The sequence below is a fragment of the Colossoma macropomum genome, unplaced genomic scaffold (genome assembly GCF_904425465.1).
Source record: "Colossoma macropomum unplaced genomic scaffold, Colossoma_macropomum, whole genome shotgun sequence".
NCBI lineage: Eukaryota > Metazoa > Chordata > Actinopteri > Characiformes > Serrasalmidae > Colossoma > Colossoma macropomum.
The window spans coordinates 42,805,819-42,822,383 of NW_023494784.1; the positions used below are offsets into that span (position 1 = coordinate 42,805,819).

General features: G+C 42.6%; 2 protein-coding genes across 4 annotated transcripts in view; both read left to right on the plus strand.

Moving 5' to 3' along the window:
- Positions 1-870: 870 nt before the first annotated feature.
- On the plus strand, positions 871-7,535 carry tex30 (testis expressed 30). Of its 2 annotated transcripts, none has more exons than XM_036571909.1 (5): positions 871-905; positions 2,867-3,100; positions 3,180-3,231; positions 6,143-6,354; positions 7,255-7,535. In XM_036571909.1, the coding sequence occupies exons 1-5, from the start codon at positions 888-890 to the stop codon at positions 7,411-7,413; spliced, it is 675 nt and encodes a 224-aa protein (XP_036427802.1). In that variant the 5' UTR covers positions 871-887; the 3' UTR covers positions 7,414-7,535. The 2 variants fall into 2 exon arrangements, with proteins under 2 accessions (XP_036427802.1, XP_036427810.1); XM_036571917.1 differs by lacking the exon at positions 871-905 and adding an exon at positions 914-1,288.
- A 3,118-nt stretch (positions 7,536-10,653) lies between these two features.
- The window catches only part of nepro (nucleolus and neural progenitor protein), an 8,107-nt gene continuing 2,195 nt past the window's right edge, over positions 10,654-16,565 (plus strand). Inside the window, exons 1-8 of one of the 2 annotated variants that reach the window (XM_036571929.1) lie at positions 10,654-10,804; positions 11,020-11,174; positions 12,048-12,136; positions 12,416-12,544; positions 12,749-12,826; positions 14,053-14,423; positions 14,679-14,740; positions 15,644-15,891. In XM_036571929.1, coding sequence (XP_036427822.1) covers positions 10,720-10,804; positions 11,020-11,174; positions 12,048-12,136; positions 12,416-12,544; positions 12,749-12,826; positions 14,053-14,423; positions 14,679-14,740; positions 15,644-15,891 — 1,217 coding nt within the window. In that variant the 5' untranslated portion in view covers positions 10,654-10,719. Of the gene's footprint in view, positions 10,805-11,019; positions 11,175-11,859; positions 11,893-12,047; positions 12,137-12,415; positions 12,545-12,748; positions 12,827-14,052; positions 14,424-14,678; positions 14,741-15,643; positions 15,892-16,565 lie in introns of those variants that run through there. The other variant, XM_036571938.1, reaches the window with a different exon arrangement.

The following is a 16,565-nucleotide window of genomic DNA, read 5'->3' on the forward strand; positions in this document are numbered from 1 at the left end:
TTTTAGAGGCGGACGTCTGGTTCCTATCACCACCACTGTGAATGATTCTGACTCTTTCTCTAGAACAGAGCTTTTCACACCGAACCACTCTAAATGACTTTGTTTACATCTTAATCGTCTGATTGTGTAGAATTTTTAAAATTAGTGGAGTTCCCCTTTAAGCCAACAAGTCAAGTAGAAGCGAAGGCTGTCCTCTGAAAACAATCTGAGCTTAAAGTAATTAAATAAACATATTAAAACATAGTTAAATGGTTAAGATGTAAACAGTCGTTCAGAGTGGTTTGGAGTGAAACGCTCTGTTCTAGAGCACTTGCCAAGTAAGCATTGTTCACGGTGGTGGTGATAGGAACCAGACGTCCACCTCTAAAAGCTCCCTCACAGACAGTCATTATGTGAACTGGTTGTGAAAACACTGCCTGATGTCTGAGACATTTAATAGCTTTGAACAGGTCACTTCATTATTTTCTTTTCTAGATTTAGAAAAGAAAATAAATGAATAATGTGATATTTACCATCATTAACATTACATATAAAAACTCACTGGTGGTTCTGGATAGTAAATTAAATGTCTATATCTGTGTTGTAGTCATGGTGACCTCTGGTTCCCATCACCACCACTGTAAAGACATCTGAGCCTCTGCAGTGAGCCGTCTCACACAAAACCACTCTGAATGACTCTATTTACATCTCAACCACTGAATTATGCATAAAGTTAGAATAGAATGGCGGAATTCCCAGTTTTCTACCAGGTTATTTGAAATTCAGATAGCAGGATTGAGCTGTAACACAATGACTCAGCACTCATGGAAGTTTGGTCCAGGTTCAGATGCAGGACTCACTCCTTGCCGCTAGATGGCGGTGCGACCTGTTCTGGACCTTCACTGAAGATGGTGGCCGTTAGTGAGGTAGGAAATGTAGCGACAGCGTTCAGAATCAGTGAATGTTCGTGTTTACCTGATTTTTAGTCACTTAAACGTGAAAAACCCCAATAATATATAATAAAGAAGACTGTCGTGGTTAAACCTGGCGGTTTGGGGCTAAACCTGTTATCTAACTAGCCAAGTTTCCCAACTTTGCTCCTGGAGAACCCTGAACATTTCAGTGTTTACCTGCTCTGTAAGGCCAGTTCAGGTCATGGAGAGCTTAATATTGAGATGATAAGTTAAGATTTGTTCTGTTGTAGCAGAAATAGTCAGTAAAATAAGCTGGACAGGGGTAACCAGAAGAATAACAACATCTAAATGAGACCTCTTTATCTCATTTACTTCTCCTACACTCAGAAATAAAGGTAGTAAACTGTCACTGGGTCAGTTCCCCTCTTGTCACTGGGGTGGGACCCTCAAGGGTCCATCTCAGTCCTTTAGTCAGGGAACATAACTGAACCATAATCCACTGAAATGATATGTTCTAAGCTGTACTGACTCCACACACCCCGTCTCGTCTCCAGGACTTTATTTTATTGTTCTGTTTTAAAACATTCGGTTATAAAAAAAGGCACAAATGCGAACTTTTCACCTGGAAAAACTTATTTAAGGTTCACAGTCAGACCTTAAAACCACTGTTGGACCTTTGAGGGAACATTTACATTGTTTGTACCTTGATAAACAAAAAATGTACCTGAACAGAACCTTTATTTCTAACAGTGTAGATGTAGCTAAGACCTGTTTGTAAGAAGGCCAGTTCCCACCAGGAACAGGAGAACATTATTTTTCTCTCTTCTGTTTCTGGCAACAGTATGACTGACTTATTATCTGAAAATAATGACCTATTTTTTCAAAATAGTGTCTTAGTATCTTGAAATAATGACATAGAAAACATAGAAAAAGAACAGAATGGCCTCCTACTGTCTCAACAACCATGGTATTACATTCTGTTTATCCTACCAATAACATTCATCCCCCTTAAATGTTCTTTCAGGAACCATTCCTCAAAACTATATACTTTAAATCTTTGTAAAAGCCCCAAAAACTTTTCCTAATTGAGATCTTGGGCCATAAACTGATAATTACCACTTGGCATGTTTTTTTTTTCTTGGTTCTGTTCATGGATTGCAAAAGGCAGTTAATCCACTCTGTTTCTACATTTCTGAAAAAAGGAAAAATAGCATTTCAATAAACCACAATAGAGGCACAAAAACAGATATTGACACAGCATCCCTGCTAGATTAAACAGCGTAGACCAGCATGGCTGGTCACCAGCAAAACCTGCATATTTTATATTTTGGATGCTGGTATTCTAGTCATACAGCATGACCATGTTGAGGCCAGCATGCAATTCGTGTTGGTCTGTGCTGTTTTTTCAGCAGGGATGTCCAAATAATGATGTATTTCCTTGAAATAGTGGCTTGATATCTCATATAATGAGTTATTTTCTGGAACTTTTTACTTAATATCTCAAAATAAGAAACCAGTTATTACGTTTCAAGAAAACAAATAATAAAAAGTCAAAATAATTAATTTGACATATTGAGTTTCTTGACATAGTTTATTTTTTGATCAAATAAGTCATTATACTGACCAAGCAAATCAATATTTCAAGAAAATCATTCATTATGTTGAGGTACTACATCAATATTCTGACATACTACTGAGGGGAAAAACATGAAAATTACAAATAATCAAAACAGATACTGTTAGATCTTTATCCAAGGTACAACTCTACAAAATGGCATCACTAATTTAGTCAGTACAAGTACTGTGGCCTCATCATGCTAAATGCTAAATGAAGTTGTCGGACATTGTGATGGATTAAGCCATAAAGGAATGAGGAGCGCCCAGTGGAAACATCCCAGCTATCACACTGGTTTAATTTAGCTGAGAAAATCTCATTTAATGAAATAATACCATCTTCTCATGTGTTTATGTAGGAGAAAGTGACCATTCCGTTTGGGACCAAAGTACTGGACGGTGTTCTGACTGTTCCTGAAGTGGAGGCCGTGCGGACGGGCCTTGTCCTCACACATGGAGCCGGAGGGGACATGAACCTGAAAGCCCTGCGTTCTCTGGCCGGCTGCACGGCCACATCTGGTGTCCTGTGTCTCCGTTTCACCTGTAAAAGTCTCAATTTCACCTACAGAGTGCGGGCGTTTCAGGCAGCTGTTGTAAGTGGAGGACACAGTACAGTCACGGTCATTGCACTCTAGGTCACTGATGCTCAGCAGGCTGGCTTTCTTTTTACAGGATTACTTGAAAACCCTCCAGAGGTTCACACTGAGTAATGTTTTCCTTGCGGGTGAGTAATCTCTGTGATCAGTGACGTATTTGGTTGTAAATGTTTTACAGCGGAACGTTAGTTACCATGCGCCTGCACTCTTAAAATGAAAAGGTGTCCAAAAAGGGTGCCTTAGGAGAACCACCTTTGGTTCTGTGAAGAACATTTCGAGATTTATTACTGGTCCACAGTAATGTTGGTGGTATTTGACTGAATTGCGCTCTGCGATAAGTTAAAAAAGAAAAAAAAATCAGCAGTGAAATAGGATTCTTGATATGCATATAAGCTTCTCTTTAACTTTATATGTTTTCATATTAAAGAGTGATCAGATGACTGAGGTCTGTGCTCCACCAGAGGGCAGTGTAGAGCCTATGTCTTATGTTTTGGTCCAAGTTTCTTATTTGTTCACAGAAGCTACAGAAATTCTACTGTGGCCGGCTAAAGGGTACTGCACACCGGACGAGAAGCTCCGCCCCGCCCCAGAAGGTGCTGGGTAGAAGGTGGTTTTCGTACAGTTAGAAAAAAGCCAGATAAACAACAAGCTCAACTTCATTTTACACTGTACTTACATAGATTTAATGGAATACAGCTTTCAACATCATGTAGTGAATTTATCAGGTTTGGCATCAGCGAACTAACTCAGTGTTTTCCAGCTGAAAGGTACAAGCTGAAATACAGTGCGACTAGACTAGTAACGTTAGCTGAGGTGAAATCAGTCGAATAGGATTTCTCCATTTATCTCAAAGACTTTGCATTATAATCTATTCTTAGAGTACATTTCAAACCACGTCGTCTACTATGCACACAAATAAATATGCAGAATGGTGCCACTGTCTCTAGTGTTGTCCAACCAATGTGTCGGGTATGCAGTAGCCTGTAGCCTTAAAGCTACATAATTAGACTCAAATGCTCATCCCTAATATAGATCCATAATAAACAATATGGTAAAACAAATTGCAGGACAAGACAGACAGAAGGTGCAAAAGGACACTGAGTTTTAAAGGTGCATTTGGCCTAAAATTAGCATTTAACATTGTGCCGTCAGCGTAGAACACATGTGCTAGACTTCAGTCCTCACGGGGCAAAACACTGCAGACTCAGCAGACCGTCTCATTAACCACACCTGACTCAGCTCGTCAACAAGCAAGAATTCAGATCATTAGATAGGGGAAATTCAGAGCGTTAGATAGGAGACATGCTAATCTGCGCAGCACACTGGCCTGGAGGGTCCACAGTTTGACATGCCTGGCGTACAAGAAGGCACAGGAAACAGCGCTTCAGACGAATGCTCTTTTATTGAACATAGCAGTGGGGAGACCCGCTACTCAGCACTGACTGAACGGCCGGGATAGCAGGCAGGCCAGTAACAGCCAACCCAAGCCCAGCACGGTCTGGCGCAACAAGGCTTACCGACACTGCTGCATCTATATTGTCTATACAGTAACAGCTAATTACAAGTTCAAGTACAAGTCTTTTGTACTGCTGACGTGATGCTGCCTGTGGTGCTCTGCCCTCACCGCTCCGCATGGCCATGCACGTGGTTGGCTGAACGAGCAGGTAGCGGGATGCTACATTGCTGCGACCATCCCGGCGACCCCACAAAGTCCGGCTAGACTCTGAGTAGAGTCCTTGGGTACGCCGTTCTCCCCTCTCGCAGTCTCTCCAAGCAGGGTTACAGAACATCTGCTGTCCCAGCAAACACTCATACTGTAAGCACGTGCTCTAGGCCATGCAAGCTGCCAGTCCTCCCTTGAGGCCGTGTCCTCCTCTTCGCGGCAGTGGAACAGAGAGACTGAGCACTGCGTCCTCCACCTCAGCATGTTAGATCCCTTTGCAGTATTCATGCAACCGACAGCAACAGAGGCACTCCACTTTCCCTGCCACCCACTGTACCACAGACACCAGTGAGGCCGCTGCTTGTGTATACTGGCGCTCCAGTGCTCTGCCTTGACCACCTCAGCATCGCTGTCGAGCCTCCTTGCCCGGGCCAGCTCAGGTAGAGCTCCACCCACATCGCTCTGCATGGCCACGACTTCCGTGTGTCCACAGCTGAACAAGCTGATAGCGGGACGCTACATAATGTTATTTGCTCTAACTAAATTCATGAGTTTATGTTATTTGCATTGTTTTCATTGTCCTTATATTATGTCGTTATATTGTTTTCCTTTGCCTTCATAAAAGCTCTCTAACTACAGTACTCTGCATGCGTCACACAAGTACATCATGAAGCTATGTGGAATCCCTGTGGTGTCAACCAGTCGTGACTACTAACATAGCAAATGAGCAATAGACTAATAGATACATCCAAGTTAGCATTAGTGTAACTCGTCAAACAAGACAGTTCGTTTCTTTATCAGAGACACATTTCAGTTAAAGAGTAACAGAGAAAATGAGCTAAGATAAGATAAGATATGTAGATATCTTGCTCGCCAACTTAGCTTTTAGCTTGTCATTCTTGTCATCCTCTCTAATGATGATGATTTGAAGACACCACAGATACATGCCTATGATAAGATGTTCAGCTTTGTAGCGGTAGCATTAGCTTTCTGCGTCCACCAGCTAGAGAAAAAGAAGGACAAAACAAAGAGCTCGTCCCCATAAACCACTCAAGGTACATCATCAGACGGAGGTTTTAGTCTCTATACCAGAAAATCACACTCTAGAACCTACTGCAGTACCACTGCTAGAGATGAACGGGCTTGTTTACAAGACGTAAAAATGTAAGTCTTTCATTTTGGCCAATGTGCTTAGAGAACCAACCATTGAAAGGGTCTAAAAGGAACCTAAAAAGTTTCATCTATGCGAAAGGACCCTCTTTGGCACCTATTTTTGAGAGTTTGAAGTTAAACCTAGTGTAAAATTAAATTTGATTGATCGACTAAATGTTTTTCTCCTCTCAAATGTGACACTTCTGACTGCGTGTGGGTGCCAGGTCGTTCGATGGGAGCTCGAGCTGCCGCGGCGTTGGGCCGGCAGCTGTGTGCCGCGGAGGAGGGAGCCGTACGGGGCCTGGTGTGTGTGTCCTTCCCTCTGCATCCCCCTGGACAAACACACACACACGTTAAGCGCAGTGAGGACCTCAGAGCGCTGTCCCACGTCCCCGTGCTCTTCGTGTCTGGCACGGCAGACAACATGTGTGAACGAGTGAGTGCAGCTCGCTCTCTTGCAGTATATGCCATAATCCCTCCAGGAAACCTAGCATTTCCATGTACCCACTTAAAGTCAGTGTGAATGGGAAATCGGAACTGTGCGAATGTCACAGACCACCCTTAGTTTATTGTCAAAACAGCCATCAAATACAAAGTGTTTATTTTTCAGCATCAGGAAAAAAGCAGAACATGTATTTAACAGAAAATTAGACAGAAGCCTCAACAACTATCAGTTTTTTTAGTGTTTACTGAGTCACTTTTTACCTTCATTCCAGCTTCCATTCTTTTCAGGAGACTCACTTTCAGTTTCTCTAAGAAATCCTCAGACATACCTCCAAAGTTCAGTCTTAGAAGTTGGTTAATCATTTTCTGCAGTAATCAAACACATTCAGTGATGTTGAGGTCTGGACTCTGGGGTGGTCAGTCCATTGTTCAGCTTCTTTGTTTGATGTGTCCGTCTCCTTTTCTCAGTGAGGCTTCTTGACATCATTTTTTGAGTTTTGGAAACTGTTTTTTCACTGATCTTCCTTTGACTTTCTGCTTCCTTATGCAAGTGGATTATTTCACATCTAGTCACCTCAGAAATATCTCCTGAAAAATGAATGACGTGTTCTTAATGGCTGTTTTGACTGGAAATTAATTAAACGAGCTGTGGTCTGTGGCTGCACAGTACTGTATAACAACTATTCCAATTTGTCAATATGTCTGCATTTCATTCACAGCATGCATGATCTTACATTTCCATATAAATGTATGAATATTACTATGTACATGATTGCACCTCTAATATATACTGAATTTGGTCTCTTCTTAAGTTGAAGCTGAAATCGGAGGTGGATTGGGGTTCTGTTGTTGGGGTAAGAACATAATGTATGGAACCCTGTTTTCTCTTCAGAAGCTTCTGGAAAGTGTTGTGGAGCAGATGAAGAGCTCCAGCTCTGTGCACTGGGTGGAGGGGGGGAGTCACGGCCTGGCAGTAAAGGGGAGGACAGAGGAGTCTGTACTGGAAGAGGTCAACTCAAGAATCATGACATGGATACTGGAACATGTCTGAAAATGCTCTGCTGCTGAGATCTGTTTTTATATAGTGCTTGTCTGATTGTCAACATATGCGAAAGAAAACAATGTCTACATTTTTATAAATAAAATAATTCTTCAGTGTCAGTTTATGTACTAATAAACACAAATAATTAATTTATACATGATGATACACCTCACTTTATCCCTTAGAATTAAACAAGCTGTTTTGGCTTATGGTATATATGTAGATGACCTGTGTTCTGATTGGCTGCCATGTGTTCTGCAGCAGGTAATTTTGACCGTGGCAAGATTGTTGGTGCAAGACAGGTTCGAGTATTTCTATGACTGCTGGTCTCCTGGGATTTTCACACATAGCGTCTCTAGAGTTACTCAGAATAAAGTAATAAAGAAGATACATCCAGTGACGGAAGTCAGCGGAGAATGGCCAGACTGGGTAAAGGCTAGTAACACTGTACAAATGTGCTGAGCAGAAAAGCATCTCAAAATGCACAAAATGTCGAACCTTGAGGCGGAGGGGCTACAACAGCAGAATCTCATGTCGGGTTCCACTTCTGTCAGCCAAAAACAGAAAGCAGAGGCTGCAGTGGGCACAGGTTCGCCAAACTGGACAGTTGAAGACTGGAAAAACATAGCCTGGTCTGATGAATCTCAACTTCTGCTGAAGCACACAGGTGGTAGGGTAAAAATTTGGTGCCAACAGCATGAATCCAGGGACCCAACCTGCCTCGTGTCAACAGTCCAGGCTGGTGGAGGTGGTGTATTGGGGTGGGGAATGTTTGTTTGGCACACTTTGGGCCCATTAATAACACTCGTCGCTTGAATGCCACAGACTATTTGAGTATTGTTGCTGACCATATGCATCCCTTCACAGCCACAATTTACCATCTTCGAATGGCTACTTCCAGCGTGATTATACACCATGTCACAAAGCAAAAGTCATCTGAAACTGGTTTCATGAACATGACAATGAGTTCAGTGTTCTTCAGTGGCCTTCACAGTCACTGGATCTGAATCCAGTAGAACACCTTTGGGATGTGCAAGAACGGGAGATTCGCAGCATGAAAGCGCACCTGAAAAATCTGTGGAATTGCATGCGACAGTCACGTTAACATGGACCAGAATCTCAAAGGAAGGTTTCCAGCATGTTGTGGAATCCATGCCTCGTAGAATTGAAGCTGTTTTGAGAGCAAAGGGAGGCCCTGTCCAGTACTACTCTCATGTTTGCCTGCACCTGAGTCATTTCGTTAGCTAATAAGTCTTTCTTGTGCTGAATCAGGACTGGAGTTAGCAAACGCTAATCTGTGGCATGAAAAAGATCCTGTAGAAGGTTAATGAATCCAAGGTGTAGATGGAGAGCAAGCACATATAAACAACTGTCACTTGCATTGCATAACACCTGATCTGCTGAAGCCTTAAAAGCAGTTAACATTTAACTTTGTCTTTTATTCCAGACAGTTTTAGACATAAGTAACCCATTAATGCTAATTAGGAGCTAAAGAGTGTGGGAACTGGTTGATTATTACTAAGCATGCACCAATCCAACGTTTTCTCTCTGAATACCAATACTGATACACTGTGTGGCCAAAAATCTGTGGACACCCCTCACAATTATTAAGGTGTTTCACCCAGTGCTAACAGCACATATCCGTATGACATACAGTGGCAGTATAATGGGTCGTACTGAAGAGCTCAGTGAATTTAAATGTGCTGGTCCACCTTGTAGATGTAAAGCGAGAGACGATAGCTCATCTGTTGCTGCACAGTTTGTGTTGGTCATCCTCTAGTCCTTCATCAGTAGTCACAGGACGCTGTTGGCCAGATATTTTTAGTTGGTCATGTTGGTTTTGATGGTGAACAGCATGCTCATTTTCATTGCTGCTGACCAGAATACCAGCATTCAAAACATAACATATCCAGGATTTGCTGGTGATCAGCTATGCTGGTTTTCTAGCAGGGCTGTGGTGGTCCTGACCACTGAAGAACAAGGTTAAAGTATGCAGAGAAACAGATGGACTACTGTCTGCAACTGTAGAACTACAAAGTGCTCCTATATGGTCAGTGGAGCTGATAAAATGGACGAGTGTAGAGACTAGTAGGTTCACTTAATGAAGTGGCTGGTCTGTGTATTTGTAAGTTAACACTTCCACATGCTTTTAAAATGTGGCCTGTGCAAAAGTTATGGATTTATGAATTTAAATGTTTTGAATTCGTGCCACATTAAAGTGGGCTCCCTGTAGAGGACGTGTTAATGTATGTTCACCTAGAAAATAAACAAAACACATAATCTGACCAGGAGCATTCAGACTTTTTCCATAAGCCTGTATATCATACAAAGGCATAGTCTGTTTTTGTTACCGTTACTGTTTCTGACCACCTCCTTGTTTCTACACTCATTGTCCATTTTATCAGCTCCACTTACTATATAGGTGCACTTTGTAGTTCTACAGTTACAGACTGTAGTCCATCTGTTTCTCTGCATACTTTGTAGCCCCCTTTTACCCTGTTCTTCAGTGGTCAGGACCCCCATGGACCCTCACAGAGCTGGTACTATTTGGGTGGTGGATCATTCTCAGCACTGCAGTAACACTGACGTGGTGGTGGTGTGTTAGTGTGTGTTGTGCTGGTACGAGTGGATCAGACACAGCAGTGCTGCTGGAGTTTTTAAACACTGTGTCCACTCACTGTCCACTCTATTAGACACTCCTACCTGGTCGGTCCACCTTGTAGATGTAAAGTCAGAGACGATAGCTCATCTGCTGCTGCCCAGTCTGTGTTTGGTCATCCTCTAGTCCTTCATCAGTGGTCACAGGACGCTGTTGGCTGGATATTTTTGGTTGGTGGACTATTCTCAGTCCAGCAGTGTCACTGAGGTGTTTAAAAACTCCAGCAGCACTGCTGTGTCTGATCCACTCGTACCAGCACAACACACACTAACACACCACCACCACGTCAGTGTTACTGCAGTGCTGAGAATGATCCACCACCCAAATAGTACCAGCTCTGTGAGGGTCCATGGGGGTCCTGACCACTGAAGAACAGGGTAAAAGGGGGCTAACAAAGTATCAGAGAAACAGATGGACTACAGTCTGTAACTGTAGAACTACAAAGTGCACCTATATAGTAAGTGGAGCTGATAAAATGGACAATGAGCGTAGAAACAAGGAGGTGGTCATAATGTTATGCCTGATCGGTGTATATGATGTAGTGCTGAAGATAAAATGTTTCTCTATTTTCAGGAAGGAGGCATAGCGTCCGGATCTGGCAACCAGGCTGACGTCACGCTTTAACCGAGCCGCTTCCTGCACGCCTTTAAAGAAACATGGCGGTGGATCCGTGGAATAGAGTTAATATTCCGTATCCGAGCGCTGCTTCGACCAGCCGGATCAGCTTTAACGCTACGACAGGTGTGAATGATGTCTTCTATGGTGTTAAGGTGGAGCGGTGTAGTTCTGACTGTACGGAGTCAGTTGGTGCGTTGTTTATGTGAGACACGTGGGTTGGGAGCGCAGGCAGGAGCTGCAGCGCGCGCTGTGGAACAGGAGGAGTGGATGTGTTGGAAAGTGTGTGGCGCATTATGTAATATCCCAGTATGGTCCTCACTGTCTTTACTGTGTTCCAGATAGCATAGTCGAGGGTGTGGTGTCGCAGTGCGGTGATGTGCAGAAGCTGCTGGGCAGTCAGGTGCTGCGGACGGAGATCCGTGTCCTGTATGAGATCGTTTACGTGGTGAACAACAGCCTCAGACAGCACAAGCCCTTCAGGGCTGTCAAGCAGGTACAGGTGCCCGTGATACACCGGCTTTCATGCATGTTTGGACGGCAGCAGTTGTTTCCTTACTGATGTTCTTGCTTAATTTTCCGTTCCACCTTAAATGCTGCAGCAGTTGGAGTAACTCCTGCACTATTTAAGGTGGAACGGAAGAGCCCACTAAGAATCCCATTCAGCTTACCCTGGTAAAAAAAAGCCTAGCATGGCTGGTCACCAGCAAAAACCCAGCCTATGTTGTGTTTTAGATGCTGGCACGCTGGTCAGCAGCGGTGGACGTTGATAAGCTGATATGACCGTGCTGGGGTGACCAGCTGAACCAGCACCAGGTCTTCATAAACCAGCACAGACCAGCATGACATGTATGCTGGTCTGTGGTTTTTACAACAGGGTAGTTAAAGGGGAACTCCACAGATTTTTCCAAAATTCTGCATAATGAAATGGTCATTTGGAGTGGTTTCTCAGTTCTAGGGAAACTTGCCGAGTCAGAATTCACAGTGGTGGTGATGGGAACCAGACGTCCCCCTCTAAAAGCTCCTCCACTGAAATTTAAATGAACTGGTTACATATGTGCTGCCTGATGTCTGACCCGTCGGAGGGACACACGGACTCAGTGCGTCAACTTTACATGTATAAACACTAGGTTCACTTGTGGTTTTGGATAGTAAATAACATGGATGTATTTGTGTTGTAGACATGGTGACCCCTGGTTCCTATCATGACCACTGTAAGGAAATCAGATTCTTTAAGCTTCTTTAAAGTTAACCATTTCACATCAAACCAATCTGAATGACTATGTTGGCATCTAAGGACTAAATGATTCAGAAATTTTAAAAATTGGTGTAATTCCCCTTCAACAGTGCCTAATTTTGTGTGCTGCAGGTGGAGCAATGCATAAAACGACTGAACGAAATGAATCTGCAGGGAGCTTTACAAGACCTGCAGGAGCTGTGCCCCAACAAAATTCAGAGGTAACGTACGTGACTGTGAAATACAGTATTTGCTGTTAATGTTTTATTTTTAATATTATCAATATTATTGTCTTTCATGAAAAAGAAATATTCTATCCATACTACAGGAATTTCTACAGTACACCTATAAGAATATTGTAGCAAATTACACAAGCATTAATGGAGCACTCTGACTGTACTTCAGAATTATTATTATTATTATATTACTGTATATTATATAAGGCAACTGTTATTGTATTGTAATTGTTTAGAACTTGACCCGACATGCTCTCTGTTTAGGGATGTGGGAGTAGACACTGGATTCTGTGACGTGCCCAGTCAGCCCATGCTGGAGTGGATTTGTCTCAAACTGCTGGGAGCGTCCAGTCTCATGGTTCGGACCCTGGACCAGTGCACCAAAGCCTTCTCGTATCCTTCTGGACATAACAGAGCAGACATACTGGCACATCATAAACATAGAGTTTATATAGGATGATCCACTTCTTATAAAGGGTCGCTGAGTAACTATAGAGTGAAGGTAATTCAGTGCAGGCCACTGTATTCTGATTTATTATGTGTGGATTCTGCCTTTGCATGTATTTGTCGTAGAGCCTTGACTCTCCCTTCTGACAGACTGACAAGACGGCATCTTCGTGTGGCTGAGTTTATCGTGCTGAACTTGGTGCTCGCAAGCATGCTCAGTCGACTCTGGTGAGTTCAACGCCATGACCATGTCCAGAGGATCGAGTTAGCTGGTACTGTTATCAAGCTGGTACTGTTAAGCACTTAAACTGCAGGCTTTTTTATCTCTATCATGCAAAAACAAAAATTCCTTGCCTTATTAAAAAAAAAGATAAGGTTTCAAATTCCAAAAAAGTTGGGATAACAGAAAAAGTTGGGAAAAAAAGTTGGGAAAAACAGAAAGCAGTTTTAAATCTACTTTGCTCTGCATTTGAACACAAACAGTACAAAAACAAGATATGTAATAGTTTCCCTTATCAACTTGATTGTTTGCTATAAATTGATGCTCATTCTGAAATTTACGCCTGCAACAGGTTCCAAAAAGGTTGGGACAGGGGCAGGTTAAGACTAGGAACATATTCGTATTTGACTATTCGGGTATTCATGTGTTGGGTAGGTGTTCACTTTTTAATTTTGGGATTTGGGAATTCAGTTTTTTTGTTTGGTTGTTTTTTTTGGCTAAATGCTGTGTTGAATGAACACAGCAAGAAGACACAGCCTCTCCGGCGCTAAAAACACAGCCATCTGCTCTACTCCGGAAAACCCACCACTCCACCACGCTCAGGCTCTTCAACATAAAGGTCCTTGTACGAATGAACCTGAAACAGCCCAACATGAACATTTCTTCTCTTGAAAATAAACTGAGCTGCTTTTAACACAGTGTGGTGACGTCACAACATTTTGTCAGCACATTCTTGTACCATATTTATGCTTTTTAATTGCACTAAATTGCACAGTTAAAATATATACCATCTTAGCTGGGGCATCAGTGCCCCACTGTACTGGACCCTTTTTAGGGCCTTACGGTATTAGTGGGTAACTTGCACATTTGCAAAAGCAACATCAACACTGAACACATTTTGGAGCAACATATGCTGCCTTCTAGATGCCGTCTTTTTCAGGAGTGTTCATGTTTATTTCAAAATGACAACACCAAGCCACATTGTGCTCGTGTTACAAAAGAATGGCTGTGCAATCAGAGAGTTTGGGTGCTAGACTGGCCTGCCTGCAGTCCAGACTTATCTCATAATTGAAAATGTGAGGCACATTATTAGGCTCAAAATATATCAACAATGATACTGCACATCTGAAGACTTGTATAACACAAAAACGGCAAAAAATCCATTTCATAATTTTATAATATACTGTGCAGAGTGATGTAATCTATGGTTTGTTTTTGCATTCATTCCATCCAGGGTGTTCTTCAGAGGTGTCCTGAGTGCCCTTGTGCCTGTGTACCAGAGGACCTTAGAGCTCCGTCAGCAGGTGGCCCAGTGTCAGCCCATGGCTTACCTGACCAACTACACCTTGCCTGGAGATCTGGAAAGCTTCCTGAGTCCCCCTGACTCTTACCTGCTCAAGAAGTGGGGCAGAGCGGAGGCAGTGAGAGTTAAGACAGCCAAGTCCACTATCCTCGACAGGCTGTTTGAGGAGGGAGAGGAGGAGAAGGTGGAGGTTGCAGAAGAAGAGGAGAGAGAGATGATGCAGATGTTAGCCGGTGAGGGGAGGATGCAGTCCAGTATGGATCTGGGGACGGCCATTTTACGGAAAGATCCCTGTTACTCCAGTAAGTCTGCCTACCGAATGTTTTTGTGTAATTATATATATAGAAAGCATTGACAATTAGAATGGGATGCCAGGATCAACCATACATGAGCCTAAAAACAGCATGCCTAATACCAACCGTCGGCTAAGGGGACATAAAGCCTCCCAGTACCTGAAGTGATGGAGTTCCAGTAATGCTGTCATGAACATAATTCCTAACAACTTAGCTGGTATAGTGATAAATACTGAATCTTAATTGTTCTTCACAATTCTGTAGGTTCTTCCTCAGTGTTGGACATAAAGTCGATGCTTCAGAGAACCCACGGTGTTACCAAACAGGTATCAAACTTATTCTGATTTTATGGAAGGGAATGGATTGCAGGAAGTAACACTTAGGGGTCCAAGCCAGAGCCGGGGACTCAAGCTGCACTCGACTCTGACTTAACCTTAATGTAGTAAATGGATAAAACCATTTTTACTGTGTCAGTTTTGCTGTGTTGATGCTCAGCCTTTACTGCAACGCTGTTGTCATGCAGCTCACAGCAGCATCAGCTTCAATATGGGCTCAAATAACGAGCCTTTCATTATAGACCTTCAGTCTGGTGCACAGATCTGAAGTGCTACATGCAGCGAATGCACTGTTTAAAGGAAAGAGGCGAAACAACTTCAAATGCCTGGTAGTTTGGATAGCAAGCATGAAGTTGAAGTTGTATCTATCACGCTAGCTAACCAACGGGTTAAAGCGGTTTGTCTCTGTCCTTTAAACATCGCATTTACTGCATGTAGTGCTTTGTTCTGTCCATCAGTGAAGGTCGAGTAAAGGTTTTTCTACAGCGAAATGCTCGTTATTTGAATCTCCGTCAGGTTTTTTGATTCAACTCGCACTCCAGACCCAAGAGGCTTGACTCAGACTCCCGTGAGGTGACTTGTGGATATCTGTTGTAAAAGCCTGAAGCAATAGGGATTAAACAGGGATAACCCTATACGTATCACCATAGCAGTACAAAATCAAAAATGCTCTGTCAAATTTGCATCAGACTTAAAATACTTGTGCACTATATTGAATATATTGAAGCAGATTGCACCAAGAATTGAACCAATAGGGGGTGCTGTAACAGCATTTGCTAATAAGTGGCAAATAGTGCTTGGACCCCAGAATTGCCGCTTGTGGGAATATTTGGTTGGTTGGAATTTATACTGCTTTTCTATTTTTGCTAAAAATCTGTTCCCCCTTCCCCATAGTGTGTAGTGGACGTGTTTCAGATGGCGTCTCCAGCAGAGGTGGACACTTCTGACCCAGCTTTAGACCAGCAGAAGAGGGCGTTCTTAAAACTGCTAAGGAACACATCCTCTTTTAGCGAAATGGCTGTCCAGCTGAAAGAGATTATGGGCTGGTGCAAGAGGTGTAAGCTGCGCCAGGAGCGACAACATCTGGCCTTCCTATTTCTCCAGTGCCAGAAGATGAAGGTCTTAGATGGTGAAGGGATCAGGTACGGCTCTACAGCAGGGTTGCTATTTGGGAAATGGAGAGAGAATTTGTACTACAGGCCAAAGTTAAGGAAGAAATACAGAATAGTTAACAATTTATCATTCATAATGTTTGCGTTTGACCCCCTGTAACTGATGAAAAACAGCCCTCAAAGTAGTTGGTGAGTGTGTATGTCCACGCCGGTCAGTAAAATGGACCACTGTGTGAAATTGGAGATTTCTGTGTCCTATAACTGTATAAAAGAAGCTCCATGCTGCCTTTATTGTTGGATGCATGGCAATAGTTTCCCAGTGGACACGTTCAGAACGCAATTGTCCATCGCTACGGAAATGTTTCTGGATTTGTTTAATCAGAGTCAAAATAAAGAACACAGAAGTGTGAAGTATATTCTGACCCATGTGCTTAACATGTTTTCAGATCAGGTTCTTTGTATATCAAGGTATATGTGACAACAGCATTGAGAAATCATATTATTAAGGCAGAAGAGTAGTTTTAAAAGACAAAAATAGACAGTTTATGATATACAAAACCAGTTCCAAAAAAGTTGGGGCAGTAAGTAAAATGTAAATAAAAACCGAAAGACAAAGACAAGATATGTAGTGATTGTTCTAGTCTACTTCATTATTTTTTGTAAATATATGGTCATTCTGAAATTGATGCCTGCAACAATTTAAG

What these genes read in the sequence shown, in the direction of transcription:
- tex30 (XM_036571909.1), top strand. An exon ending in GGGCGTTTCAGGCAGCTGTT is followed by an intron (nt 3,101 to 3,179) that starts GTAAGTGGAGGA and finishes TTCTTTTTACAG; the next exon opens with GATTACTTGAAAACCCTCCA. An exon ending in CAGACAACATGTGTGAACGA is followed by an intron (nt 6,355 to 7,254) that starts GTGAGTGCAGCT and finishes TTTTCTCTTCAG; the next exon opens with AAGCTTCTGGAAAGTGTTGT.